Genomic DNA, 27,820 nt, shown 5'->3' with positions numbered 1-27,820 from the left:
ATATATATATATATATATATATATATATATATATATATATATATATATATATCATATATCTATAGTCATTTGTCTATTAAAGGCCTCCAGCAAAAAACACCAAAACTTCTTTTAAAGTACTGAACTTTTCCATCTGTCCTGAACCTGTAGTCATGGTTTATTATTGCAGCTAGATTTAAAGGCGCTCTGAATATTACAACATTTTATTTCCATATTAATCTTGGTCATTTATTGGTCAGATTTGTACTAATTTAGTGAAGCACTAAGTAAGAAATGAACGAGTTAAATTTTGCTTTTTGGAGAAAAAACAGAATAAAAGTGAGATCTAACAATCCAATTAACGTTTGTTGTGTGTGTATACAGTATACATACAAATATAGTGTATATAAATAGATCTTTTAAATTCTGAGTGAAGAACAGAATTCAGCATCGCTTCAGTATGTTGGTGATGTTACTCAGTAAAAATTAATTGTGTTATAAAGAACAGAAAGCCATTGATTAGAGGGAGGAATCTAATGTGAAATTCAAACAAATAAATAAAAAGTTTGGTTACAAGCCTGAACTTCAGTATGCTGATGTTTTACTGAGTGTTTGTTTAGAACATGAACATTTTTGTTGCTAAAACAATTTGGGATTTCTGAAACGGAAACAAATTTATTAAATAAATAAAGCTTTTTAAATTTCACGACTTAAAATGATGAGTGATAAAATTTGTTATCGGTTGCAAACAGAAGATTCGGTGTAGTAACTCTCAGGATTTGCATGAATCTAGATTTGTGGATAAAAATTGTTGTTTTCTCATGTGTAACTGTGGAGGAGTTTAAAGCTTTGTGTCTGTGAATGTGATTTAAACTGCAAGCAGTTATCAGGCATCATCACCCGAGCCCTGAGAGCGAGAGCAAAAGAGAGAGAGAAACTGAGGCAGACAGACAGAGAAAAAGAAAGGTGGATAGGTTCTGAAACACAGCCTGCTGTAATACTCTCAGCATGTGCACTTCTAAATTAAGCTGGCAGTCTTTGAACGCTGATCTGCGCTGTTTTTATCTCATAACTTTTTAAAATGCTCCTTTTTTCCTTGACCACATTGATTGCAATCTTTTGTGCTTATGTCTTAACACAGGTGTACTGTATATACAGTATTTACACAAGTAGCATTTACACACGCTGACTATATATTGCGATATATTGCATGTTCCCTCTGCGAGCGTCCCGCATCACCCTCACGCATTCAGTAATACATCATTATACATCACATTAAAATGGCAGAATGTTCCTATGTACTTATGCCTACCTAAAATCTAGTTTTGTGCTTATCAAGTAATCATACACAAAAAGTCCACAGACATACATGGGGAAAAATGCAACTCTGTGCTATGTCGTGTTCAAAATTACATTTGGGCATTTATGCACATGGTATTTTAATATCGCTAGGTGCCTGATATTGAGAGAAAGCTAAGGGTGAATCTATTAGATCAAACACAGAATGTTAGCAGGCAGGGGCACCACTAGCAATTTTGGGCCCTATGAAAGAAAATGAGACTGGGCCCCCTACCACACCCATTTCACACCAAACATACAAGCCTCTAGGGGCCACAAAAGTGCATGAGCCCTTAGAATCATCCTAACTTTCCCCCCTTAGTGACGCCCCTGTTAGTAGGAATACTTCAGTACTCGGTTTGTTTAGTGATGAATTTAGAATTTATATATTCGGCTCAGGACAGTGCATTTTTGGATATTTCTTAAACTTTCCAGGATTCTCTGTACTGTTAATAAATAAATCTAAACCCCAGTGAAAATGTTTCTGCGTTCACTCAGGCCAAATCCAAGTTTCTGTACACGTTACCACGGTACTGTTTTAACACACAAAATACACAAATCTCAGTCTCTTTCAGAGACCTGATCATGTGTAAAGCTTTACGATTTCCTGGAAACAGACAGGAACAGTTGTATTTAATGTGTATCCTTTTTTTTTGTCTTATAAAGCTGCTCAGTCTCAGGTTAGTTATTATTAAGTTATGGTTTCAACATGTAAAAGAAGCTATTTTTGTTTTTAAAAAAAAGCATAATATTTTCTTATAAGCAAAACGCATTTTCTACAATTAAATGAACAGAATTCAGTGTGATTGTAAAGGTTTGGACTGATGCTACACAGTCAGGCGAAAGTCCACAAGTGACAAAGTAGATAAAAAAAAAGATAATGTCAATTAGTGCTAAATGTGTGTACGAAAGAAGAAAAAAAACAATGATGTTACTTTAAATAATATCCAGCTGCGGTTGTGAACGTACATGTGATTTAAAAAAAATTTATATTTTATATAAATAAATAAATACTCAGGTTTTATAATTAACCCGATGTCATGGTCACAATCACACTTTAAATCCTGTGGAAAACTGTTTTAACAAGAAACATGCAAGAACAAGCTCACACACTTTATATGAAAAAACACTACTAAGGAAAATTATTTAAGGTTTTTGACCTTTTTAGACCATACACAGAAACTTGGGCAGGTGTAGCTGATAGCTGTTATGGCTCAGACTTGTACTAATTTACTAATATATAATCTAAAGGAATGGACACAGTAGATTTTGAGGTGACCTAGTACAGCAGAGTGGAATGTTTCTGACGTAACATCAAGTGCAGAGAAGAGCAGAAAGACATACAGGAAGCAGAAGCTTGTGCAGGTTGAAGTTATCTGAGTGGAAGACGTGTTTATCGCTTCTCTTTTCTCCTCAGAATGTAAAAGACACAGTGAAGTAAAGAGGACAGGACAGCAGATGGATAGACTTCTCATCCTCCTCCAGATCTGAAGAACAGCAGAATAAGAATAAAGACAGATGAGAGAAAAAGCAGAATGTAATGGGCTGTTAGAAATCCAGCTCACGGATCGCTCCCTTATTTCAGTCTTTATTTTCCACAAATATCCCACTGATTAAAAGCTATGTTACAAAAACCACAATCACACAAACACAATGTTTAGACTTGAATACAGAAATTCATGAAAAATCTAATGAACACGTGTGGTTTCGTGCAATCACACAAGCTTAATGATATTAGTAGTGGACCTTCAGGATATAAATTTTCAGATGATCACTAATTTCATGACTCTCTCCTGACTTCTCTCAGGTTGCTGACAGATTTAAAGAGGTGTAGCTTGCATATGGATGTAGATAGCTTAATACTACATCTACCATCATCTTTTCCCGTTAGGGGTAGCCACAGCAAATCATTTGTTTCCACCTAACTATCATCGGCATCCTCTTCTCTCACACCAGTTAACTTCATGTCCTTTCAACACATCCATATATCTCCTCTTTGATCTCTCTATCTTCCTCTCGACCTCTTACCTGGCAGCTCCATCTAAAACATCATTCTACCAATATAACCATCTCCCTCCTCTGTACATGTCCAAACCATCTCAATCGCTCCATTTCTGACCTTGTGCCCAAAACAGCCACCCTGAACTGTCCCTCTGATGTGCTCGTTTTTAATCCTGTCCATCCTCTTCACTCCTAAAGAGAACCTCAACATCCTCATCTCTGCTACTGTACCTCCCTCTCTGCCTCATGTCTTTTCCTCACTGTTACAGTCTCTAATCCATACAGCAGAGCTGCTCTCCCTACTGTCTTGTACACCTTTCCTTTGATTCTTGCTGACATTTTCTGTCACACAACACTCCTGACACTTTTCTCCACCCACTCCAACCTGCCTGTACTCGCCTCTTCACCTCTTTTCCACACTCCCATCACACTGTACGGTTGACCCCAAATTCTTCTTGAGCTCAGCCCCCTGTAGCCTCACTGTTTGACTACCCTAACCTCTCATTTAAATGCAGGTGTTATGTCTTAGTACGACTGACTTTCATCCCTCTTCTTTCCAGAGCAGACCTCTACCTTTCCAGGTGTTCCTCCAGCTGCTCCCTACTCTCACTACAGATCACAATATCATCACTTACATCATTGTCCACTGCAATTCCTGTCTGATTTCATCTGTAAACCTGTCCATCAACATAGCAAACAAGAAGGGACTCAAAGCCGATTCTTGATGTAGCCCCACCTCCACCTTGAGCTCCTCTGTCTGACCTATAGCACATCTCACTGCTGTCATACTTCTCTCATACATATCCTGAACTACTCTGATGTACTTCTCTGCCACACCTGACATCCTCATACAGTACCATAGCTCCTCTCTCTGCACCCTGTCATACACTTTCTCTAAATCCACAAAGACACAGTGCAACTCCTTTACATTCTCCATTAACATTCTCAGAGCAGAAATTGCATCATTAGTGATCTTTCTGGGCATCAAGCCATACTGCTGCTCACAAATATCCACTTCCTTTCTTTGCCTAGCTTCCAATAATCTTTCAAATAGCTTCATTGCATCAACTCTAAACCTCTGTAGTTGCTACAACTCTGCACATCACCTTTGTTCTCCATTCCTCAGGTATCTTCTCACTTTCTAAAACCCTGTTGATCAATCTAGATAGAAACTCCACTGTTCTCTCTCATGGACACTTCAACAACTCAGGTATGTCATCTGGACCAACAGCCTTTCCATTCTTGAGTCGCCTCAGAGCCTTCCTCACCTAATCCTTTTTAATCCTTGCTATTTCCTGCTCTAAAATCTTCACCTCTTCCTCCCGTCTTTCCCTCTCATTTTCCTCATTTATCAGCTACTCAAAATATTCCTTTCATCTTCTCTGCACACCCTCCTTACCTGTTAGCATCTTTCCATCTCTATCTTTAATCACCCTTATCTGTTGCACATTCTTCCCATCTCTCTCTTTGTCTCGCTAATCTGTACAAGTCCTTCTCACCTTCCCTCGTGTCTAACCTGGCATACAACTCATCGTATGCTTTCTGTTTGCCCTTTGCCATGTCCCGCTTCACTCTGTGCTGGGATTCCTTACATATAGATAGCTTACTTACTGCATTAATGTTCTACAAACATGCCATTAAAATAAAATAAAAAAAAATTATGCAAGATAAATTAGTTTTTGTTTAAAAAAAAACTTATGAAAATAAAAACAATATAATTGTATTTCAAATGATTTTCTATTAGAATAGAATAGTCATTAAATGAAAATGTGTTACATATAAGGGGAGAATGACATGTAACGGTCGGTAAAACAGGTTAGGAATGGAGAATAATTCACTCTTAGCAGGATTATGGAACATTTGACACATCATCTGGTCTGTATAAATTAATGTTACAAATCAGTGACACTCAAGAAAAGCCTAAACCTCAGTCACGTCACTCCAGATTACAATCTCAATCTTTAATCTCACTGAGATGTGTGTAGAATCCTGTCCATGCAGTTTTGATTTTTGTTTCTACCAAATACATTTGATCCTAAATATGAAAAAAATTAGCAGCTGAATTTAAAGCACCTAAGGATGCATGTTCAAGCTGCACATATTCTTATATTAGGACAAGTATAATCTTAATCAAATAAAGGGTCATCTTATGTCACTGCAAGTAAAATAAAATACAATAAAATTAAAATTAAAATAATAAAAAAAAGAATTATAACAATGAATGGTCACATGTCCTGTTCAGCAGGGTCATACCTTCCTCTCCGGATATTTCTAGAACAGGGGAAAATAGAGGGAGGGAGAGGGAGGGAGAGAGAGGGGTGGGGGTGGGGGATCAGAATGTAGCTCAAGTCAAAATGAAGAAACTGGTAAAATTACACCATTCAGAATCATTGTTAGTTTATAACTGAGTTTGAGGCCCCTCACTGTATAATTAAACAACAACTGTGCTCACAATCATGTGATTATAACTGAATATCAGCAGGGTTATGTTGTGCTTTCATATAACAATTCTATAAACACGAAACACACATCTTAATATAGCATTATATATAAGTAAGTGACATTTCAGACACAATATGGACACAGGTTCTGAATATTTTTGCTCTGCTATTGGAAGCAGATCTAGAAGAAGGCACAAATACCATATAGCTCAATGTGTTCAAGGTGCTTCTGGTAAAATTGACATTTCATATTTTAAGTTAAATGTTATATTCCTCAAAACCATGATGTGTGTGAACACAGACGTTTCACAGTGAAATATCTAGAAATTTCAGAACATAAAATCAACCAAACAGATTGGACCAGAACTAACTGTTGCCTCAGTATATGAATTTTGTAATCTGGCTAATCAGAAGGTGATCATTATTTACTTGTGGAGATTCTACTGTACATGGAACATAGTCATTGTGTGAAAGTTTACTGAACTGTGTATGGAAAATGGCCACAGTGTGAAGGATCTACTGAACTGTTTGTGGAACGTGGCCACAGTGTAAAGGTTCTACTGAACTGTGTGTGGAACATGGCCAAAGTGTGAAGGATCTACTGAACTGTTTGTGGAACATGAACAAACTGTGACGGTTCCACTGAACTGTTTGTGGGACAAGGCCACAGTATGGAGGTGCTACAGAACGGTGTGTGGAATGCAGGAACAGTGTGGAGGTTCTACTGAACTGCTTCAATTTTAAGCTATATAATGAGATATCTTACTTAAAGCCCCAGCCTGTTCCTCCCAGCACTATAGCTGCCAGTAGTATGGCTCCTGCTAAAGAACCGATGATTATGTTTGTGCCACTTGGACCTGCAGACACACACACAAAAGAAATGAAGTGACTGTAAATGTGTGTTTGTATGTGTGGTAATAAAAGTGAATACCTTTGTATTTCTCAGGTCCTTCTGGAAGCTGTGGATCAGGAAGTGGGTCATACACACTGCAGTCCTTCCCTGTGTAATCGACATCACAGATACACTTCACCTCATTACTGCAGGTCTGAGAGAGGGATAGAAGCCAAACATCAGCATTATAGCCAGAAATCATCACAACACATTTATAATGCTTATAATTTGGTATTCTGGACAGGACTGACACCTATCATGGTGTCAAACAAAACATTATATACACACTTTTCCTCATATTTGTTGGTTGGGGTGGGGGTGGGCAGTATAGACAGACACATTATATTGAAACACGGTATGTTTATGAAAATATACAACTAAGTATATACAACAAATATACAAGTAATAAACACTTTTTGGGGAACAAAATGTTTAATCCTTCAAAACCTCAGTTCTCTCAACTTCAAGCTACAGATTTTATGAGACATTTAGCTTCACTTCCTTTAACAAAGAAAGGGAGAGGTGACATGTTGCAGTAGCATTGTCTAACAGCAGAGGGTGCTGAGTGTAGAAAAACAGCTGAGCATCTGCCAAAACGACTCCGGGAAAGTTAACTAGTCCCTAATGTGTGTGTTGTGAGAGAGAGGGACTCACCCCATGGTCTGAACAGATGTGTGCAGTGGAGGAACCGGGACATACAGACAGGTTAAAGGTCATCACCGGTACACAGCGCCGCTCCAAACACATCATGTTAGGACCACATGGAGTTCCGTCCTCTACATAACCCAGATCTGAGCCATCCTCCAGCACAGCATGTCCTCCACTACACACACAGACATGCACACAAAGTGTAAGGGTCACCAACCAAGAGATCTCATGTCCTTACGGGACATGTCTCTTCAGGTGTCTCTTCTACTGTTTCTGTTAACAAACACACAAGAATGCACACACACACACTTACTGGCAGTCCAAGTATTTGTTCTGATGGTAGATGGTGAGGCTGATGACTTCTCCATCCAAATCACCATAACGAGGTTTCATTGTCATATTAGAGCACAAAAGAATCCCACACAGTACATCACTGTGGAGAGAGAAGTGAGAAAAAGACATGTACATAAACAGAGAAAGAGAAAAACAGAGCGGGACAGATACAGACGGTTGAAGACTACAAAAATATGCTCAACACCACAACATACACTGTGGGTGTGTGTGTCTGTGTGTGTATGTGTAGAGGGAGATAGGTTTCTCACGGTTTGCTGCACTGAATCCATCCCAGTCCATTGGAGTCTCGTCCACAGTTTCCTTTCTCTGTCCCCTCAGTGTTCAGTCTCTCATAACATACCCGGTCTGCTGAGTCTAACACACACACACACCACACAGGAACATTATGTACAGAAATGGACAATCGTCATACACAGTGTCATTTTTTCCTCAGTAACAGTACAGAGGAGTGTAGTGTTAACATAGAGAACACTAGGGGGTGCTAATCACATACAGGAAAAGATTTCTGTGTGAAACAGTTCATGCCGGAGTTGAGTTCAGATATCACTACTCTTGCTATATTGTGTTTTACAAAAGAGCGGTTGTATTCTGGATTGTGGTTGGTCAAAATCACTCAAGCCCACACTTGACATTAGCTCTGTACTCACTGTGACCCCACAGTGTCTGACACTGTCCGTCTCTGGTCTTACATCGACCGCCATAACAACGACCCTAAAAGAGGTGCAATGTGGTATGTCACAGGGGATGTGCTGAGTGTGTAGAGCAGAGTGTAGAGGAGCAGGTGAGTACATTTACCTGTCCTGCATCACACATGTAGCCGTCCAGTTTATGTACGTTAGGAGGACACTGAGGACCAACATCAAAAGCAGAACATCAGTGGTATACATGCAACAATCTGGAATATTAAATCAGTGAAAACCTACTGGAGAAAAAAAATAAAAAAAACAAAAACTTAACAGTCAGGATAACAAATGAATAAATGAGGAACAAAGATAAAAAACCAAAGCAGCGAAAATCTTCACCTGACTGGAATCACCAGGACATGTTTCTGGAATATCGCAATTGTTTACTGCGTCTCGACACACCACACCTCTTTGCTCATACTGAACCGCTCACATGTGCACACACAGGAGAGATGGAGAGAGAGTGAGAGAGTGCAGGAGAGAGAGAGAGAGAGAGCGCGAGTGAGAGCGAGAGACAAAAAAGTAAAGCTGGATTAGCAAATATCTACATATTAAAGAATATAAGTGACTGCGTGTGTGTGTGTGTGTGTGTGTGCTGCGAGTTTAAGGGGTGTCCTTACCCGACACCTGTTACAACACAGTCCATTACTGCACATTGCATCATGGGTAAGGGTGCACTTCTTACAGCATGCTCCTCCTGCTCGAGAGCACTCCTGTCTCTCACACACACACACACACACACACACACAAATGGTCAGAACAGATTTCTGTCTCAACAACAATTCAGCAAAGTTTATTAATTACACACATTCATTAATTTAAAGACTCAGTTTCTCATCTTTATTTTGCCAACTCACCACTTGTGAGCCACAGTCACACTCTTCTCCTTGCTCCACATATCCATTTCCACATTCAGGAGGATCCAGTAACTACAGAGCACAGAGAAAACTGCCTGTTTAACCCTCAGCTGCATTGTATTTAAGCCCAAAATGGTATACTGTAGTGTAATTGTTTACTGAATGATAAAATCCTCAATACACACGAAAAAGTCTACTTAGGTTTAGTGAACTATGCACAACTGGATAAACTTTTATTACATGATACATACACTAGCCTTTAGTCAGAAACCAAAGAAGCAAGCAAAAGGAGACAAACGTTGCTTGGCTGATGGACTACATTGGGGGAAATCTGGGACATGTGATGCATCATACATACACCACAGTGGGAGTAAATTGAGAAATGTATTGGTCAATTGTTAATATGGCATTTTTTACTGAAATAAAAAATGTGATGATCGAATTAGGTCAGTGATGCCTGTAAGGCTGGGTTTTCCAGAGCTATTCTTAATCATAACATATGCACTTCTTCATAGTGTATAATGGTATAAAATAATTACATCCTATAAAATGTGTACCATATAGAGGAAAGAGCAGCATGCATGAAACAGGTCTTTACAGAAAAACACGTAGGTCTAATGTGCCTGGTGTGAAGTTTGATATGATTTGATGTGTGTGAACTGGCCTTAGTGGGTTTGTTGAACAGACAGCTGCCTCCTCCATCCTGCAGGAATCGTACATACTCCTCCACACTGCAGCGGGAGAACTTCCTGGGCAGGTAGTACCTGACACACACCCATACAAGCAAATATTTCCGAAGCATATACACAAACACACACAGGATAACGAACACAGTCACTGAAAGGCCCGACTTACCCCGTGTCCTCCATGATACAGCCAAGCCAAGGGTCTGGACACCTGCAGTCTCCTGTTACACACCCACACAGTTTAGTGCATTTTACAGGTGAGTGAGGCGAGCGTGTCTATTGTACTTTACACGTGGGTGAAACGAGTGTCTCACCTGCAGTGGCACGCTCTTTATTCCACATCATGCCCAGATTCTGTCCTAAACTCTGACACAGCGTAATGGCCATGGGTCCCACGTTTCCATACTGTACACAGTATAGTCAGGATAAATAGTTACATTTTATTAACCTGAGCACATCTCTACTAATTGGTTTGATTTGGCTGCATTAAAGCGTTCCTATCTATACTTTCTATATAATTAACGTGAGATCTTCAACATCCAAGATTTATTTTTACAGCAGTACTTTTTAAAATAAAAGTGCGCACTACACTTCTTTTGAATTCATTACTGAGAAAAAATCATGTGATTAAAAATTTTAATTGTTGCCCAGCACTATTCATTCTATATGTAATTCTGAGCTTACTTTTTCCATCTAAAATTCTTTATTGCACTTACTGCTCTGTGTTTATTGTGCTGACAGTGAGTGCAGCAAGTGCTTTATTCAGCTCTCACACCTCTTAATCTGCACACACCACTCAAACAGATCAGCTTCCAAACATCTCTAATCAACCCAAGAATCACTGCTTTAATGTAATGCAGTCACATCACTGCATTGCATTCTGGGACTGATTCTTAACAGTGTCACGCAGTTGTGATCATTTGTAGGTTTGACACTGAACCCTGGTGGACCCGCAGACATTTCTTTAGAATTCCCTCATTGCTTATGTGTATACAGTATATTTCACATGTACAGAACAGAAGTCTATAATATTACGAAGAAATTAGAGGGAGTTAGTGATGTGGGTCATACCTCATTGACTCCGCCTCCACGTGTAGGAGAACAGATGCCCCCAATATATGCTGTACCACTTCGACTGCTTTGAAATGTGCGCCCCCTACAGGCAGAGACACATGTAATTTCTCTAATCTAATTAGTCAGAAAGTGCTGATTAATTCTCTATCTTGACCTATAGCATATTTATAAAAAAATAAATAAAGCAACACAAACAATATTTTTTTTTCTCTAAGCATAAGGACTGAAGGTGAATTACATGTAACATTTCTATTCTGGAATTGTGTGTGTGTGTGTGTGTGTGTGTGTAAAACACACGAGAACAGGTGTGCAGCATCACTCTTCTCTTTGATGTTCTCCCTCCTGTATTTCATAAAGTCACGCAAGGTCATCAGAGGGTCATCGCCCACAGAAACCATGTTCTGGGATGACCATGTCTCCATGGCGACAAGCACGAGCCTTGTGTTAAGCTGTTCTTTATAAATCTGGAAAAACAAAATGCCATCACTTTCATAACAGTATACAGCCTGACTGTTTGAGAGCAGTACAGTGTGTTCTGACATGCTGAGAGCACTATGGCTGTTTGGCTCAGAGCAGAACTGTGTGCTCTAACTGGCTGAGAACAGAACAGTGTTCTGATTGGTTGTGAGCAGAACAGTGTTCTGATTGGTTGTGAGTAGGGATGTACCGATCCGATATTTCGGATCGGTATCGACACCGATCCAAGCATCTTGAGTGGACCGGGTATCGGTGGTGCGTGACCCGTGGTCATGGGCGTCGGAACCATTATATGTGGGTGGGACAGGACCCACCCACTTTTTAAGACCAATAATATTGGACCCATCCACTTTTACCGTCTCTATTCAGCAGATAATGTCTTTTTTATTACTTTTCAGAGCACCGCCAATCGAATCCATTCTGCTTAAGGAATGCCCTAATAAACGCGTTTTACCTACAGCATTGACCACGCTCCTGCTTCCTGAAATCCATGGGCGTCGGAACCATTATATGTGTGTGGGACAGGAAACGCCCACTTTTTATTTGCTTCCGAGGCCCATGCCCATGGTGGTTGATTAATGAACAGCAAACATCATAGACTATTGCTTAAACTTATAAGAAAAATACACTTATATATTAAACTACATTAATGAAAATAAATATAATAAATTTTATAGGATATATGTTGCACAACCACCTGCAAGAGACAGGCAAGTTTAGCAGGCACCCTTTCCATTTACCTCAGCACGTTAAACATGTTGCTCATTTTGGTGCAAGGTTTACTATTTAATACATTTTGCATTGTGTTTCAAGAGTTCTAATATAAGATTCACTTTAAAATATTGTCTTTTCTTCAGAAAATAATTTAATTTAATAATTGCAGTATATATATGGTTTAGATTGTTATACCACTAACTGTTAAAAGTACTGTTTGCTACTGCATTAATACTTTAAGGTTTCTTGTGTTTTCATTTTTCATCTAGTAATGGGCATTTTTGTATTTCTTTGCCAGAAACAAATAAATCTTAATAACTAAGCGATTTGTATACATTCTTTAGTTTTAAAGGTAGAAAAGAACACAGATATCGGATCGGTATCGGCCGATACTGGCAAATGCTGGTATCGGAATCGGATCGGAAGAGAAAAAGTGGTATCGGTACATCCCTAGTTGTGAGCAGTATGATCTGTAAAAGAGCAGTGTATTAACTGGGTCAGTAGCTGGTGTATATACTCACTGCATCAGCCATGTTGACGATGGCTTTCGCAAAATTGCGTGTTTGCGCAGTCGACCTGCGCATCTGCACAAACTGGGGAAAGAGATAATGTATAAATATTCTGATGTTTAAAACACACACAAACACACACACACTCTCTCTTTCTCACCAGGTCATAGTCATTCACCACGAGCAGCTCGATGTATTTCGTCTCAGTCTGAACAGTACGTGGTGGCCTCCGGATCTAAAACGCACACAAGATATACGCTTCCTAATGGGCTTTAGTCAGCAGCCAAAACTTCGGTCTGATTGAGTAAAAGTTGCATCATTATTTGTGAACATTTTAAAACTGATTGTGATACAGTGAAACAGGCTTGATCTTTTCTAGGTCAGGACTCTCTGCCTTTAACAGAGTGAATAAATAAAATATTAAGCCAATAAAGTGTATAATGTGCTTATCAATAAAAAAGTAATACTTAATCATTCTTAAATTTTACTACACTAGCTGACAAAATTGTTCACGGCTTTGATTATTTGTAAGCCAATGCATGTTTCTGACGAACAGTAGAATACACACATTTAGAAAGTGCCACACTAACATTAGCTTGTCTTTTCTTGATAACTATCTGTGTATGTCCATCATACTGAATTCAGGTGTGTTAAACTAAACTTGTTCAGGCATTTTTATGTATAAAACCACTGTACGCTGTACTAAACTCTTTAAAAACCATTAACCCAGCTGTTGGATGGGAGCAAGAGGGGTAACATAAAATATGCAACAGACTGCATTCTGCTCTGTGCTTGTAATTTATCATTTGTAGATTTCTATTTTTACTGAGCGGAAGGACAGAATTTCTGAGAGATCATTGGATCGTCTTACTAATCCTGACCTCTCTGCTCATACTCCACATAATGCATGAATGTATTTTTCTAATAAATAAATAAATAAATAAATAAATAAATAAATACGTGTATTTACAAATACACTGTGTAGCAATATTCGATTCAGGAAGTCATCACTTTCCTCAGTTTGACTAAGACTTAAATTTTAAACAGATTGATTTCTTTTAAAAAGATGAAGTTTAAAGCTGCAAAGATTCTTCCTAGATCTGGAGCCCAGCCAACTGTTGGAAGGTTTGGAAAAAGGCATCTACAGTGCTCTCAGGTCAGGAGAAACAAGATTCTATTGTCTGATTAAACCAAGGAATGATTGTGTTAAGTTGATTAGTTGAAAGGTTAATTGAGTAAAACATGAACAGTGCTCATAGTGCAGACAAAAAATCGGAGAGAGAGCAAGAGAGAGAAAACATTTATCTTGAAGTTTATTCTGCAGTATTTTGCAGACTGATAAGTAAAGACAGACTTTAAATCATTATGTGAATGTTTCTGTACTTCGCACCCTGACTTCTACACCATCAACTCAACCTTAAACCTCTGAGAAAACCTCTGAATTATTCTTTGAACACTTTTTTCTATTCATACACACAGTTTCCTTACACACAGACACACCCACCTGGCGTTTGACCCGTCTCAGGCCGTGTGTGAAAGTGGGGCCGTCACTCTCAGCAGAATCAGCTGTGACATCATCCACGGCTGAGTCCGAGTCATTGGTAGTATTGCATTCTGGGATTGAGGAGATGGACACAACCAGATGGAAAGATGGAGAGAGAAAGCAAAAAAACCACAGTCATCACTTTCAGGCGATCGATAGAGAAACAGATTACTGCACACCGATACAGAAGGGGAGGGGGGAGGGGGTAGAATCACAGAGACAAAGAGTGAGTGAGACTGTAAGTAAGTGTGTGTATATGTGTGTGTGTTTAATGACCTTATCCTGCTGTTCCACTTCACAATACTCAACATGAATTCTAGTGAGTGTCTGTCTCTCTGTGTGTGTGTGTGTGTGTGTGTGTGTGTGTGTATTTTACCAGGGCAGTGTGGTGCAATGAGCTGAAGGTCAGGCAGTCTGTACACAACGTGAGCATTTTGTCCCTGTAAAAAGTGCACGCACGCACACACACACACACACACACACTCTTACTTAAATGATTTAACATTACTGATACACAAATACACAAGCACACGGTCACTTGTACACATACATAAACATGACAACACACACTCATGTGCACTGATACACACAAGCACACACATACTAACTCACATACACCAATACAAACACATACACACTGACAAATGCCACTAATACATGACACCAGTTATATACACTGAACTGAAAAACACACAAACACACCTACATCCTCTTCAATAAACTACAGTATATGGCCCCTATGTGCTGTTGAACATTATTCCTCTCTCTTTGCTGTTAAAATCAGCTCCAGGCTTCTGGAAGCCTTTCCACTAGTTGTTGGGCTGTGGCTCAAGGGATTTGTGTTCATTCAGCTACATGAGCATTAGTGAGATTAAACAGTGGTGTTGTGATATCAAGTAGGCTCAAGTTCCAGTTCATCCACAAGGCATTCATTGGGGTTGATCAGGGCTGTGTGCAGGACACTCGAGCAATTCCACTTCAAATTTAAACTCCACACATTATGATTTCATGGAGCTGCTTTGCACACAGGGGCATTGTCATGCTGGAACGGCGAACAGGCCTTTTAGTTGCAGTGAATTCTATACATTCTATACAACTGTGTGCTGTAGGAATTGTAGTAACAGGAAGACATACACATGGGTGTGACGGTCAGGGGTAGAGCCCTGCGCGGGACTGTTTTTATAAACCCGCACCCGCCCGCTCCCGCTGAATTTCTGACCAGGACCGCTCGCGCCCACAAGCTGCGTGTTCCACTCCCGCCCACTCCCGAGGATTTTTTCTTGAGAGCTTGTGAAAATTTTGATTGTATACAAATGATCAGACTAATTATTAGTTCAGGCTAATGTCCAGAATAACAGAATTAAACATGATTGCATTTAAATAAGATAAATTAATACTAAACCAAAGCAACACACCTGACAAAGACATTTGTTTTTTATTATAAAACATTAACCGTTTTAACAAAACCACAACTAGCGGCACCTCATTTTTTAAACGTACTGCATGATACACAGACACACACCAAATGATTAACTGTTAACAACTGTGCTTTTTCCTCAATATGTCGAGACACAGTGGTTGGATGTGGCAGCGCATCTCTCACATCAAATGTACCAAATTTAGTGGCTACGTTAACAAAGTGCTGAACTATGTCAACAAAGCCATTCCCAGCAACAATGTCATACGGTCTAATATCTTTACAGCAAAGTGCGACACATTTTTCCATAGTATCTTGCTTAACGTGAGCAGGAAGTGCTTTATTGGAGAATGAGAGCTTGCTTTGACCACTGAAAACTGTGCAGGTATGTCGCCTCAGGCCAGACGTGCCAGATTTATGTCCGTTGTAAATTAACACTTTGCACATTTATTGCAACTTAGGAAGTTTAACTCTTTCCCATTTTTTTCAGTGACAATTGAGAATCGTGTCCAGATGTCTGACTTGCCTCGCTTTGCTTTTGTCAAGTAAACAGCCGCTTTAATCTTCTTCTCAACGTCATGTGTTGACTCCATTCTTATTATTAGGCTACACGCCAAATCCCACCTGTCCCGCGGATCTCCCGCTAAATTTTCTGACCGCCCACTCCCGCCCGGTGCAAAGGAGAAACCGCCCGCTCCCGCGAGATTTGCGTTGGGTCCCGCGGGAGCCCAATCCCAATGCAGCCCTCTAGTCAGGGGTGCAGAAAATTTTGGCCAAGTGTAAACAGTCAGTCAGTCTAGCCTTTCATCCATCCATCCACCCATCCATCCATCCCTTTTATATTTCATCCCCACCATCAATTCATCACTTAATCTATCAATCAATCTACATTTCCATCCATCTCTCCATCCATCATCTATCCACCCATCCATCCATCTCTGGCTCGATGGAGGTGTAGGAGTAAGGTAAATTTTCAGCATTTAGCAAACGCCCTTATCCAGAGCGACTTACATTTTTATCTCCTTTTTTATACAACTGAGCAATTGAGGGTTAAGGGCCTTGCTCAGGGGCCCAGCAGTGGGAACCTGGTGGACGTAGGAATCGAACTCACAACCTTCCGATTGGTAGCCCAACACCTTAACCACTAGGCTACCACATCCCGCAACCACCAAGGTAAAGTTCTCCTCAGCACAGATGAGCAGTTCTGAAGAGCTGCTCTACATTGTGATGTATTATTCATCATTCATCCAATCACAGAGAGGGAGGGTGGGGGGGCAACATGACAGTGGTATTAAATACTTCATGAAAATGGACCATTTACTGCTGCAGAAAGGGGAAAGGAGAATGATGGGTAAAAGAGAGGGAGATAAGGATGAGAGCGAGAGAGAGAGAGAGATAAATAATGTGATGTTAAATACTTTATGAAAATGGACTAGTAAGTGCTATGCAAGGAGGAAAGAGGGGTGATGGTAAAAAGGAAAGGAAGAGAGAGAGAGAGGGGGGGGGGAAGTGTAATCGATTCACTGATCATAGTGGACTGAGCAGGGTTTGTATTACAGTGTGCAGAAATGCTCAGCTCTCTCTTCTCAAGTACAGACATGACGACTTTGCACTGCTGATAATCTAATATCTCTCTCTCCCTACCGCTCTCTATACCTTGTTCACTCTTGGCACCATGGGATTGTATATCAGCTGATTTCATTTTTATTTCCACACTGCAATGATAGAGACAGATAGAGTATCGCTCTGAATCAATCATAGGTGGACAGAGACAGACAGAGGTCATAATGATGAACGGGATTTACGTTTCAGTAGACAGACAGATGATCGCACACGCGCGCGCGCACACACACACACACACATACACACTGACCTGCTCATCGACGTGTGGTATGGGTTCAATCCCATAAGAAAAGTTGCCATCTGAGAACATTCCCCTGTGCACACACACACACGTGCGCTAGTTGTGAGACAATGCGCTTGTTAAGTAGTTTCATCACACAATAAAAAAGAAACCACTCAAACCTTCCAGTGGAGTATGTTTTTAATAATAAAAAAAGAGAAAGTTAAAAATCCTCCACAGAAATAAAGTTCTATGATAAAACCAGGTATCTCAATTATTCGCGGCCCTAGAAATTCTTTGACTTTGTTGCATTCACATTTCATTTCACAAGAGAGATTAGAAAACATGCACTGAAATATAAGATTAAAGTGTGTTGACTTACTGAGAAACATCTACAATCTGAAATGTTTTGCAAATAGTAAAATTACACCAAACAGGGCTGTAGAAGAGGATTTGAGTGTATTTTAACCCCACGCACAGTGAGCAGGAGGTCAGAGAGGCAAAAGTTTCTCCAAATTTCAGGTTTGGAGAAAGAAGCAGCATGTTTGGATCATCAGATCTCCAAAACTACAATCAGATGCCAACTCCAGGTCAACAAACTCTTGTCCAGAAGAAACTCTTATTTTATCTAAGCACAAACATAACAGCCTGGAGTTCACTAGACACTACTGGAACCATGCCTGGAGAGAAGATAAAAATAGAGCTATCTGGCAACAATCCCTAGAAGTGAAAGTGTAGAAAATTCTAACAAGCATACTCATGAGAAATGGTGTTACGGTTTCCAATCTACCATTTAAAACAAACAAGCTGCTGGTAAAAAAATATAGAAGAAAAAAGTAACAAAAACCTACAGGAACAAAATAACAAAATTCCAGAGTGGTTGATTTATTTTTGAGAACAAGTTCTCATACAGTATATCTCTATCTCTATATTGTCAGTATTTATCATGTTGTCATTATAAGATGAGAGGGAAGGTAGCGCTCCGAGCCAAAAATAAAAATTTAACAAGTGCATCAGTGTGCAGCTATATTACTGTTGTGTAATTTAGTCGAATTCCAGCAAGACAGGCTTGTGAAATTACATTTTTTGGGGAATCAGAGCCATAAACGTCAGGGATAACAGCTAGTAGAGTAAGGTATCTGATCCAAACTGCCACTCATAAACCATGACTAGATGATGGTGTTCCTATTTTTACAGACACTTCTGTAAATTCACTCACTGTGATTTTTGCCAGTAATCTGACTAGAACACTAATACTAATGCATCTAGCAATACAATAGTTGTGTCCTGGTGCAGGTGTGAATGAAAATAAAAGACTAAAACATGGAGGAATAGTGATTGAGGTCACCAGCATCACCTGTGTGTTTAAATCTTTTTGCTCACCAGAGGCCATGGCAGGTGGAGAGAGCAACCCAGGAGCCTTCTGCTCCTCTTACTGTGCCATGATAATAACAGTGCTCTCCTCCCTGTAACACACACACACACACACACACACACACACCATTATTTGTATTTATATTGAGCCAGTAATATATTGGCCAAGGTTCATGAGTTGATAATGAATAAATAATGTTTTGAAAGTGAGACTAAATTAGAATCAAGGTTATTAGAGATGGAAACTGTATCCAATATCGGTACTTGCTAATCAATAAGCAAATGAAAAATGTGAAATATCCTGTTGCACATGTAATGCTTCACCTGTAGGCTATGAGCTAAACTAAAAATATCTGTATAGACCCTTGTGAAAGCAGGGGCATGGTCAAGCATCGGCAGCTGATAGGGAGAAGGTGGAATAAACCAACAGGTAATGTGGCATGATTCTCAGCTGTGTCTTTCTACTGCCAGTCAAACAGTGAGAGAGATAGATAAATAGAGAGAGCGAGAGAGAGACCATAAATGTGAGTGCCACTGTAGAACCTGGTATATGAAGGTGTGGAGAAAGAGTTAAGATATTCTCTCTCACTCTCGCTCTCTCGCTTGTTATGGGAGTCACTAAAAGCTAAAAGTACAAAGACACATATGTACACTGGCGGTAATAAGACACAGATGAGAACTGTCACACATTAACTGCCGGTTCAACCTTCTTTGTCTTTTTCTGCCTGTATGTATTCAAAGGCAAAAAGTAAAGAAATAATCATTTGATTTTGAAAAACAGTAACTCCAACTGGGGCATCACAATTAGCCAGATCTTTGGAAACTAACTCCCCAAATTCCCAGTCAGTAACCACGCCCCTACACTCATGCACCTCGTTCAACCACTAAGGTCACCAGCATTTTGAATTCTCAAAAGCTCATTAGGAAGTGAGACAGCAGCAATACCTAAGGGAACTTCTCAGGGAATGCCAGGGCTCCAAAACCCATAACGGAACTGATACTTTTCTGTTGTCTGTTGGCCCTGATCTGCAAAGAAAATTCTTGACATTCATTCCTGATCAGTTCAGGAGCATCTGGAAATCTCATCAACCGCTGCCTCATTAAAATACTGAGCATCCCCACACACCAGTGTCCTAGTCTATGCAGACTCAGGTGTTGGTGTTGCAAGTTCAGGAATGATCACCTGCATACTAACTCGTCATTTAGTTCTCCCTTTAAAAACTCATGATCCTTGGATGACCCTGGCATTGTTCCTTGAAACCCACAAATATGCAAACAATTGCTTTTTTCTTCATGAAAAGTAAACTCCTTGGCATTTGGTTGGCTACTGAAGAGTTGCATCACTGAATAAAAGCAGCTCGAGCCCTATTTTCAACTCCTGAAAAGAAGAACACATAGGACACTGATGATGAGTCAGGGCTTTCAAAACTGTACTATACCCGAGAGCTGTTCTGCTAACAAGCCGTCACTTACAAAACCTACTCCTCTCTTTCATCTGGTCAACAAGGGGAGATCCAGATCTACCAGCAGAATGGACTGTGATGTGCACCATTTTCTTTCCTTTTGTTCTCAAGCAAAGACACCAAAGTCTCTCTATCTGCATGGAAACTCCACCCTCTATTTCTGCCAGGACATCCATAATCGCACACTGTGGTAGATTCCATGATACTCTTCTATGGAATCAATGTATCTATGACAGACAGAATCCCCAAAGCTGTCAGGTTCATCCCGCCGTATTTCCTTCATCCACAGATGACTGGGAGGATGGCACAAGCTTGCATACTTTTGCAGGTTTGTATTGGTTTTTGCATTTGAATGTTCCAGTACTGCAGGATGCGCTGTAAAATCTATAGAAAGAAGTTTGCCACTACTCAAAGTAACCACCAGTCACAAGCTTATCAGTGTAGAGTGCTTGTCTGTGGACTTCACCCAACTGCAGTGTGCATGAGATAACAAGCAAATCCATTGCACGACGGTCGATTACTCCCCAATTCCATCCTACTGGAAGCCTCCATTTTAAGACTGCAGGACTAATAAAATGATAAAAGATAAAGCTATTAAGTAATACACTCCAAACTCTCCTCCTATCGTGTTGCTCGGGTAACCATGGCAACCGACTATGTTCGCTCCCTAATATTCCCTAATGAATATTAATATTCATCATTGTGAGTTTAATATACATAATACACTGAGACGTGGTAGGTCAAACACCAGATGGAGATGAACACAAACACACAGATGGGGGTGTTAAATGGCCTTAAAGTGGACACCTACACAAACTCACACATGCACACAGAGGCACGCACACATGCGTGCACAAAAAACTGTATGTGTGTGACAACATGCAGAATCATATTGCTCTCTGTTCTTAACATTCCTCTTCACTCCCTCCAGTTCTTTGTATGCATCTGTACATCTGTCTACTCTCTATATGCCGTTGTACAGTGTGTCAGTGTAAATGGATAGGAAACTGCCTGTTGCCCATCGTCATGGCAACAGCACTCTGATTGGCTGTTTGGATGTGCAAGGTTGTCGAGTTGTTTTCCCAGAGTGCTTTGCTACACTGGCATGAGGGATTTTAGTGTAGATTCCATGTTTGTTCCTGTTAAAGTGTGTGTGTGTCTGTGTGTGTCTGTGTGAGAGAGAGAGAAAAAAATCTGATACATAGAGAGCAGAGTGAGTTCAGATTCTGAAAGGCAGTATAGAATTTAACTCTCTCTTTTTCTCTTCCTCTCACACTGTCTATCACATTACTGAGCTCTCTTCCCATCTCTGTGTGTCACTATGTCAGTCTGTATCCCTACCTGTGTCTCTCTCTATTTATACCATCCATCTCAGTGTCTTTCACTTGACTGTTTCTGTCTCAATTTGTCTCTCTTTCTATCTCTCATTTTCTCTCACCCTCTCACTCTCACCTTTCCTTTATCTTATTTCAACATTTTCACTAAACAGCAGCAGTGTGTAGGAGTGTGTGTGTCTGTCCATCTGGTGTTTGACCTACCACGTCTCACTGTATCTGTGCGTTAAACTCATCATGGTGAATATTAATGAAGGAGAGAGCATTACCATGGTTACTCAAGATGTCCGTCACTGAATTATTACACATTACATAATAAAGTGAGACGAGACGAGACAAGACAAACATGAGGGAAGCAAAAACAGCAATGGCTGAAGATCAGATGTCTTCAGAGTACACACTAGAATATTTCTGGCTATGTGCATGAGTGTGTGTGTGCACGTGTGTGTGTGTTTGTGAAATAACCATTTAGCAGTTAGTGAACACGCAGCTATATCCTGTCAGAGGAAAACACACATGAACCCTAGCTCTATGGTCCCTATAACTTTGTAATCTTCTCAGTGCACCACGGGTAATAAACCCCCTCACACATGCACACACAAACAAACATGCACGAACACACACGCATGCTTGCACATGCACAAGCACACACACAGAATAACTACCATGTTGTCAGCAATAAATTTACTACATGGTTTATTGTTTTTTTACCTTACTTTATAAACCTCAGAAACACCGCATACAGTTTCTTCATACCTGATTATGAAATGGTGTTCTGTCTTCGTCAAAATGTCTCTCCACGTAATCTGAAGACAAGAGATCACTACACACACATACCACACACACAAAATGATCTTAACCAGAATACATTTTCATACTTTATAACATTATAGTTTCTTGCTAATATGTGTGAAAAAGTTGCTTTGGAAGACTAAACTCTTGCTTGCTAGCTGGCTCACTAGCCAAATCTTGAGATGAAGAGATTCAACACTATGTGCTACAGAACACTACAGAATCCACAGGATGGTTACCGTGGTAACCAGGAGTTTAAGCATCAGGGCTTCGAGACTTGGCCCTGACCAATAGAGACACTTGGTCTGAAGCAGTGTAAGCTGAGCCACACCCAGTACAGACAAAGCAGGAACCCTGAGACCAAGCTGAGGTACCACGTTTAACTGCTAATGGAGATGTTCTACAGAGTGGGCATGTGCTTATCATCACTTAGTATCCTCTAATCTCTCTGAGCTCATGACATCTTTATACCTCACTGATCACAAGCTTCAGGACCTAATGCGGCTCTCACACCTATACACCTATTAGTGCAGTGCAGAATCTGAGTCACTGAGCAGAAATATGGTAACAGAAAACATACAGAGAAGAACAAACACTGAGTTGCACACAGAGCTGGCCTTCAATAAATGATTCAAGATATCAAGCTATAGAAATAGGCAGATTAAAGAGTTTAAAACATTTTTGTATGGATATATTTTACATTTTTGCTTATTTGACTAGCCCAAATTCAACTATAGCTCTGTTCTTTGGCTCAGCTCTGCTCACACATTGTTTGATTCACTTCCTGCTTTGAGTCAATTAAGAGTGTAATCACATTCTTATTTTGTTACAGAGTCAGATAACCCCTCTTAACACTTATGGACCCAGAGTGATGGATCTCCACTGACTACAGTATACTGAGGTAGAGAACACACCAGGGTACTGCTTAAACACACCCTAAATGACACTCTGAACTGGTAAAGTTTCTTTTAGCTAGCATTGGAACAGTGTGACTATCATTTTGCCGGGTGAAATTTCCACAGCAAAACCTCCTTAAAAGTCATTTTTAAAAAGTTTAAGCATAATTGGCTGTTTGGAGCATCAGTCACACACTTTCTCCTGTGAACATAGGTGTGTCTTTGTTGTGTTCAATAATGTAGCAGAGTGCATAGTGAGGACAGCTGAAGATCATCAGAGTTTCTTTTCCCTCCATCATGGACTTTTACACCACACACTGTATCCAAACCAACAGCATTGTGGATGACCTCACCCATCCCTCACACACACTCTCCTGACCCTTCTGTCATCTGGAAAAAGATACAGAAGCACCCAACCCCCCCCAATCAGACTCTAACAGTTTCTTCCCTCTAGCCTTCAGACTCCTTAAAACTGCACACCAAACAGACTGTATATCTGTCTTGAATCTGTCCTCTATTTTATTGCATTGTCTGTTTGCCCCGTCATGTGTCCTGCACTGTCTTTTGTCTTGCACTGTTTGCACAAGGTTGCACACATGCACTTTATATATATAGGTTTCCTTTTACTTTTTAGCTCCTTATGTAGCACCAGGATGGTTGAGGAATGTTGTTTCAATTCATTGCGTACTGTATTAGCTATATATGGTTTAAAATGACAATAAAAGGCTCTTGATTTGAGAGACTGAACCAAGCAGTAACAGTTGAGTTGAGTTTAATTATTTAAATCACAGTGCAGGGAAAAAGAAAAAAACGTGTGTGTGTGTAAGTACTTACTGGTTTAGCTCGAGGTCCAAAATAAATGAGGTCCCAAACACCTTCACCAGGAACGATAGCTGGGCAAGGTGAACCGGCTAAGACACACACACAGACACACATATCCAGTTACACACATGTACACACCTATAAGTATATACCTCTACACATATACACACATACTCTGTGTGTTCGCATATGTGTGTGTTTCAGCTGATCATAGAACAGCAGTACAGAGTCATAGTGATACATCTAGTGTACAGAACTACACACACTCAGAGGAGAACACAGTTAAGGCACAGTTCCGATGGCATCACTTCAATCTCTGCAGGTAACATCAGTTCACTCACTCACTCATACACACACAGAAGTGGAGGCAGATATGGTTCTCTGAAGGTAACATCAGCTCACTCACACACACACACACACACAGAAGTGACGGTAGAGATGATGTTAGAGATGGGGGAGGGGGTGGAGGTAGATATGGAGGTGGGCATGGCTGAAGTTCATTGGTGCAGAGTGTAGTGTACAGAGCACATGAGCAGGTTGTAGGCAAAAAAGGATGGAAAGAGAAAGAGAAACAAAAGGGGTAAGGGGTAAAGAAAAGAATAAAGGAAAGGGTGAACAATGAAAAAGGAGGAATGGGAAGGGGGAATGGACATAAGTCTTAGTGACAATCATGTCTGAGAAATCTGGAATGAGATGTGAAAATGAAGACAGGGAAATGAGAGGAAAGAGAGGACATGACAAAGTAGAAATAAAATTAGATGAAAAAAGAGGAATAAAAAATGAAGGGGCAAAACAAAAAGTGAAAAGTCAAGTGGAAAGAGAAAAACTGTGAAAAGAAGAAAGGGGGTAAAAAAAGAAGAGAGGAGACAGGAAAATAGTTTGTAAAGAAAATAAAATGACTGAAGAAAATGAGGCATAAGTCAGTAATGAGAAAGAAGGGCAAGAGGGACAGAGGAAAGAGGAAGGAAGTAATAAAAGACGGGAGCTTTATCCAACTCTCTCCTTATACTTTAAACATTAATGAGGAAATCTGTCAGTGTGCCAGGAGCTAATGGACCTGCGGAGTTAAAGACACGCACACAAGACATAATGGCAAGATGCTGACATAAGCACCGGATAGGAGAATTTTTATTATTTTTATTATTGTTATTGGGGTGTGACCTAAATGTCCACAGGCTGAGCTAATGCAATCTGGAGTCATTTTATTTGCAAATGAAAGGAGGCAACTGACTAGACTGGATAGATACTATCAATTAAGCAATCAGAGTCAAGCTCTGCTTCAGTGAGAGATATTACACCTGTTGTTATTTATTTCTGCTTTGTAACTCTATCTCTAGTATTCATTTATACCCATTTAGGTCGTATGTATGCGCGCGTGTGTGTTATATGAGATAATGTTAATATTCTTGACGTATTGATTCTGGACAGCTCTTAACAGACTTTCACCAGAGTCCATTAAAAAGCAGAATTTTTATTAAATAGTCAATGATATCATACAAGCACTTAAGCAGCAACAAATTTTAAAAAGCAAAAAGGTATTTTCCAATTCTATAATGAAGGTTAAAATGCATTTACTTCTCATTACAGCTATTTATTCTACTGCTAATTATTAACAGAATTTCTGACGCTGTGTGTGTGTGTTTGTGTGTGTGTGTGTGTATTTAAAGGCTCCTATACATTAAATTATAGACCAACGCTACTGAAAACAAAGCCCACACCAGAGCTATAGGAAAAAATCAGTACAATGAGCCAGAACACAGATCCATACACTAGAACACTTAATACCGATATTTTATTACTTATGCTGATGTAAACAAAATATATGCAGTCAAATTTGTTTGCCATTCATTAACATTAATTGCTACACAGTCTTACATTTGTAAAGCAAAACAGCATCCAAGGAGAAAAAACTGGGACAAAATCAACTTTAAATAGACATATATATTAAAACATACAATACACTTATACTATATTATTTTATCATTACTGTTATAGACAGCACCAACTGTTGTTATCAGAGAACATCAGGATAAACTTAATAACAGAGCATGTAAAATACTAAAGACTGAAATTGGACTTGGATCTTTTGGAAATGCTAATCATTAAGTTATGATTAATGTATTATGATGTTTCACTATTATATACTTTGGTTACGATTCATATTATTATCTTCATCCTGTATTTAAGTATTATGTTTCCAAGTGACTACTGTGTGAAAGTAATTTACCTCTGAAGTGCTTCATTTAGGTTATAAAAAAAGGAAGGAAAAAAAAGGAAGAAAAAAGAGAAATAAACAGTATTTTAAAGCTTAGCAGTATTCCTCAAGGTTTTATTATAGGTGAGAAAGTGTCTCAAGTCATCACTGAAAAATTATTATTACCATTATTATCACTACTATTACTATTATAAAGACCTGTGAGAGACAGGGCTTGATGACGCATTAGTGATGAGTCGATACTCAAAGCTAAAGCTGAAATATGACAGCAAACGTTAATATTCGAGTGTGTACAACTCAATTACGCGTTATTTATACGACTGATTTCCTGTTTGATGAAGCGAAAGTATTTTAATCTTTTCAGTTCATTTACAGTCCTTTATTACGAGTGACTTACAATTCGAAGCTAGCATTTCGGCTAAAGATCGTGTACAAGAATGCAGGCGTGAATGTGGACATTAAACCGGTTTCTTTACAGCGCGCGCACACAGCTATGCTGTTACGGAGGTCGTATCGAAGATAAAAATGTTCATTCATTCATTCATCTTCTACCGCTTATCCGAACTACCTCGGGTCACGGGGAGCCTGTGCCTATCTCAGGCGTCATCGGGCATCAAGGCAGGATACACCCTGGACGGAGTGCCAACCCATCACAGGGATAAAAATGTTTAAATATGGAAATAATGACCAAATGTCACTCACGTGAAGCGCGTCAGCGTCGTCGCTCTTCACTATGGTATCCAGGCGACCGTGCGCGATCTCGCCGCCGTCGGCATCCGCGCGCTGCTGGAGCCGCTGCGGCCGCGTGATCTCTTCTTCACGATGCGCGCGCCCGTCGCTGTCGCTGTCGCCGTTACCGTTCCCTCTTCCTCCTCCTCCTCCTCCTCTCTCTCGCCATTGCCGCGATGCGGTGCTCCAGCCTGCGGCGTTTAAACGCAGTGACTCGGTCAGTGGTCAAAGCACAAGACCGTCTCTCCATAACGGATCCTTATTTATCACACCGTCTTTCCGTTTAAACATTAAAATCTCAGCAATATGAAGATTAACTTTTATTAGTAAAAAGAAAACGGGAGACTGAAATAAATAGGATTAAATACGTCCCCCCTCCTCCTTTCAACCCAGTTCGGTCGGTTCTTACCTGTAACGGAGACCGCAGCCCACAGGAGGAGGCACCGCGCCGCCCGCATGGCGTTCACATACTGCGCGCGGGCATCAAACCGAGGGCAAATCCGGTAGAAAGGGGGGAAAGAAAAAAAAAAGAAATGATACTCAGCACTGATATGTGCAGCGACGCTTTATTAAGCCATCCTATAAATGCGCGAACGAGAGGAGGGGGGAAAATCCCGCACCGGACTCACATACGGTGCCGAATTCACGCGCGCGCTGGCTCTGCAGTAAAAAAAAAAAAAAAAAAAAACCGCACTCACTCACGTGCGCTAATCACTAATCACAAACCTGCTCCGGGAGC

At 40.1% G+C, this 27,820-nt stretch overlaps 1 protein-coding gene across 2 annotated transcripts; it reads right to left on the bottom strand.

Annotated features, from left to right (window-relative positions):
- Positions 1 to 58: 58 nt before the first annotated feature.
- adam11 (ADAM metallopeptidase domain 11) lies at positions 59 to 27,724 on the bottom strand. 2 transcript variants are annotated; one of them, XM_060862537.1, is made up of 27 exons: positions 27,491 to 27,724; positions 27,055 to 27,272; positions 24,150 to 24,226; positions 22,384 to 22,450; positions 18,840 to 18,922; positions 17,487 to 17,550; positions 14,573 to 14,636; positions 14,158 to 14,267; positions 12,814 to 12,888; positions 12,666 to 12,737; positions 11,251 to 11,417; positions 10,951 to 11,035; positions 10,194 to 10,284; positions 10,049 to 10,100; positions 9,858 to 9,957; positions 9,194 to 9,265; positions 8,957 to 9,049; positions 8,676 to 8,756; positions 8,449 to 8,499; positions 8,301 to 8,364; positions 7,902 to 8,007; positions 7,613 to 7,732; positions 7,306 to 7,474; positions 6,691 to 6,805; positions 6,526 to 6,616; positions 5,572 to 5,589; positions 59 to 2,804 (listed from the first exon to the last, which is right to left on the bottom strand). In XM_060862537.1, exons 1-27 carry the CDS (start codon positions 27,537 to 27,539, stop codon positions 2,789 to 2,791), a joined length of 2,370 nt encoding a protein of 789 aa, XP_060718520.1. In that variant the 5' UTR covers positions 27,540 to 27,724; the 3' UTR covers positions 59 to 2,788. The 2 variants fall into 2 exon arrangements, with proteins under 2 accessions (XP_060718520.1, XP_060718509.1); XM_060862526.1 differs by lacking the exon at positions 59 to 2,804 and having other exon boundaries at positions 2,890 to 5,589.
- Positions 27,725 to 27,820: the final 96 nt, after the last annotated feature.

This window comes from Tachysurus vachellii, chromosome 2 (assembly GCF_030014155.1).
Source record: "Tachysurus vachellii isolate PV-2020 chromosome 2, HZAU_Pvac_v1, whole genome shotgun sequence".
Taxonomy (NCBI): Eukaryota; Metazoa; Chordata; class Actinopteri; order Siluriformes; family Bagridae; genus Tachysurus; species Tachysurus vachellii.
This window is presented reverse-complemented; position numbering and strand designations above follow the sequence as displayed.

Excerpts from the sequence above, each read along its gene's own strand:
- adam11 (XM_060862526.1), bottom strand. The coding sequence starts at position 27,539 with ATGCGGGCGGCGCGGTGCCTCCTCCTGTGGGCTGCGGTCTCCGTTACA. Across the intron at positions 10,101-10,193 it reads TAAAGAGCGTGCCACTGCAG|GAGACTGCAGGTGTCCAGAC; the intron begins GTGAGACACTCG and ends GGTGTGTAACAG. Across the intron at positions 7,475-7,612 it reads AACAAATACTTGGACTGCCA|TGGAGGACATGCTGTGCTGG; the intron begins GTAAGTGTGTGT and ends CTGTGTGTGTAG.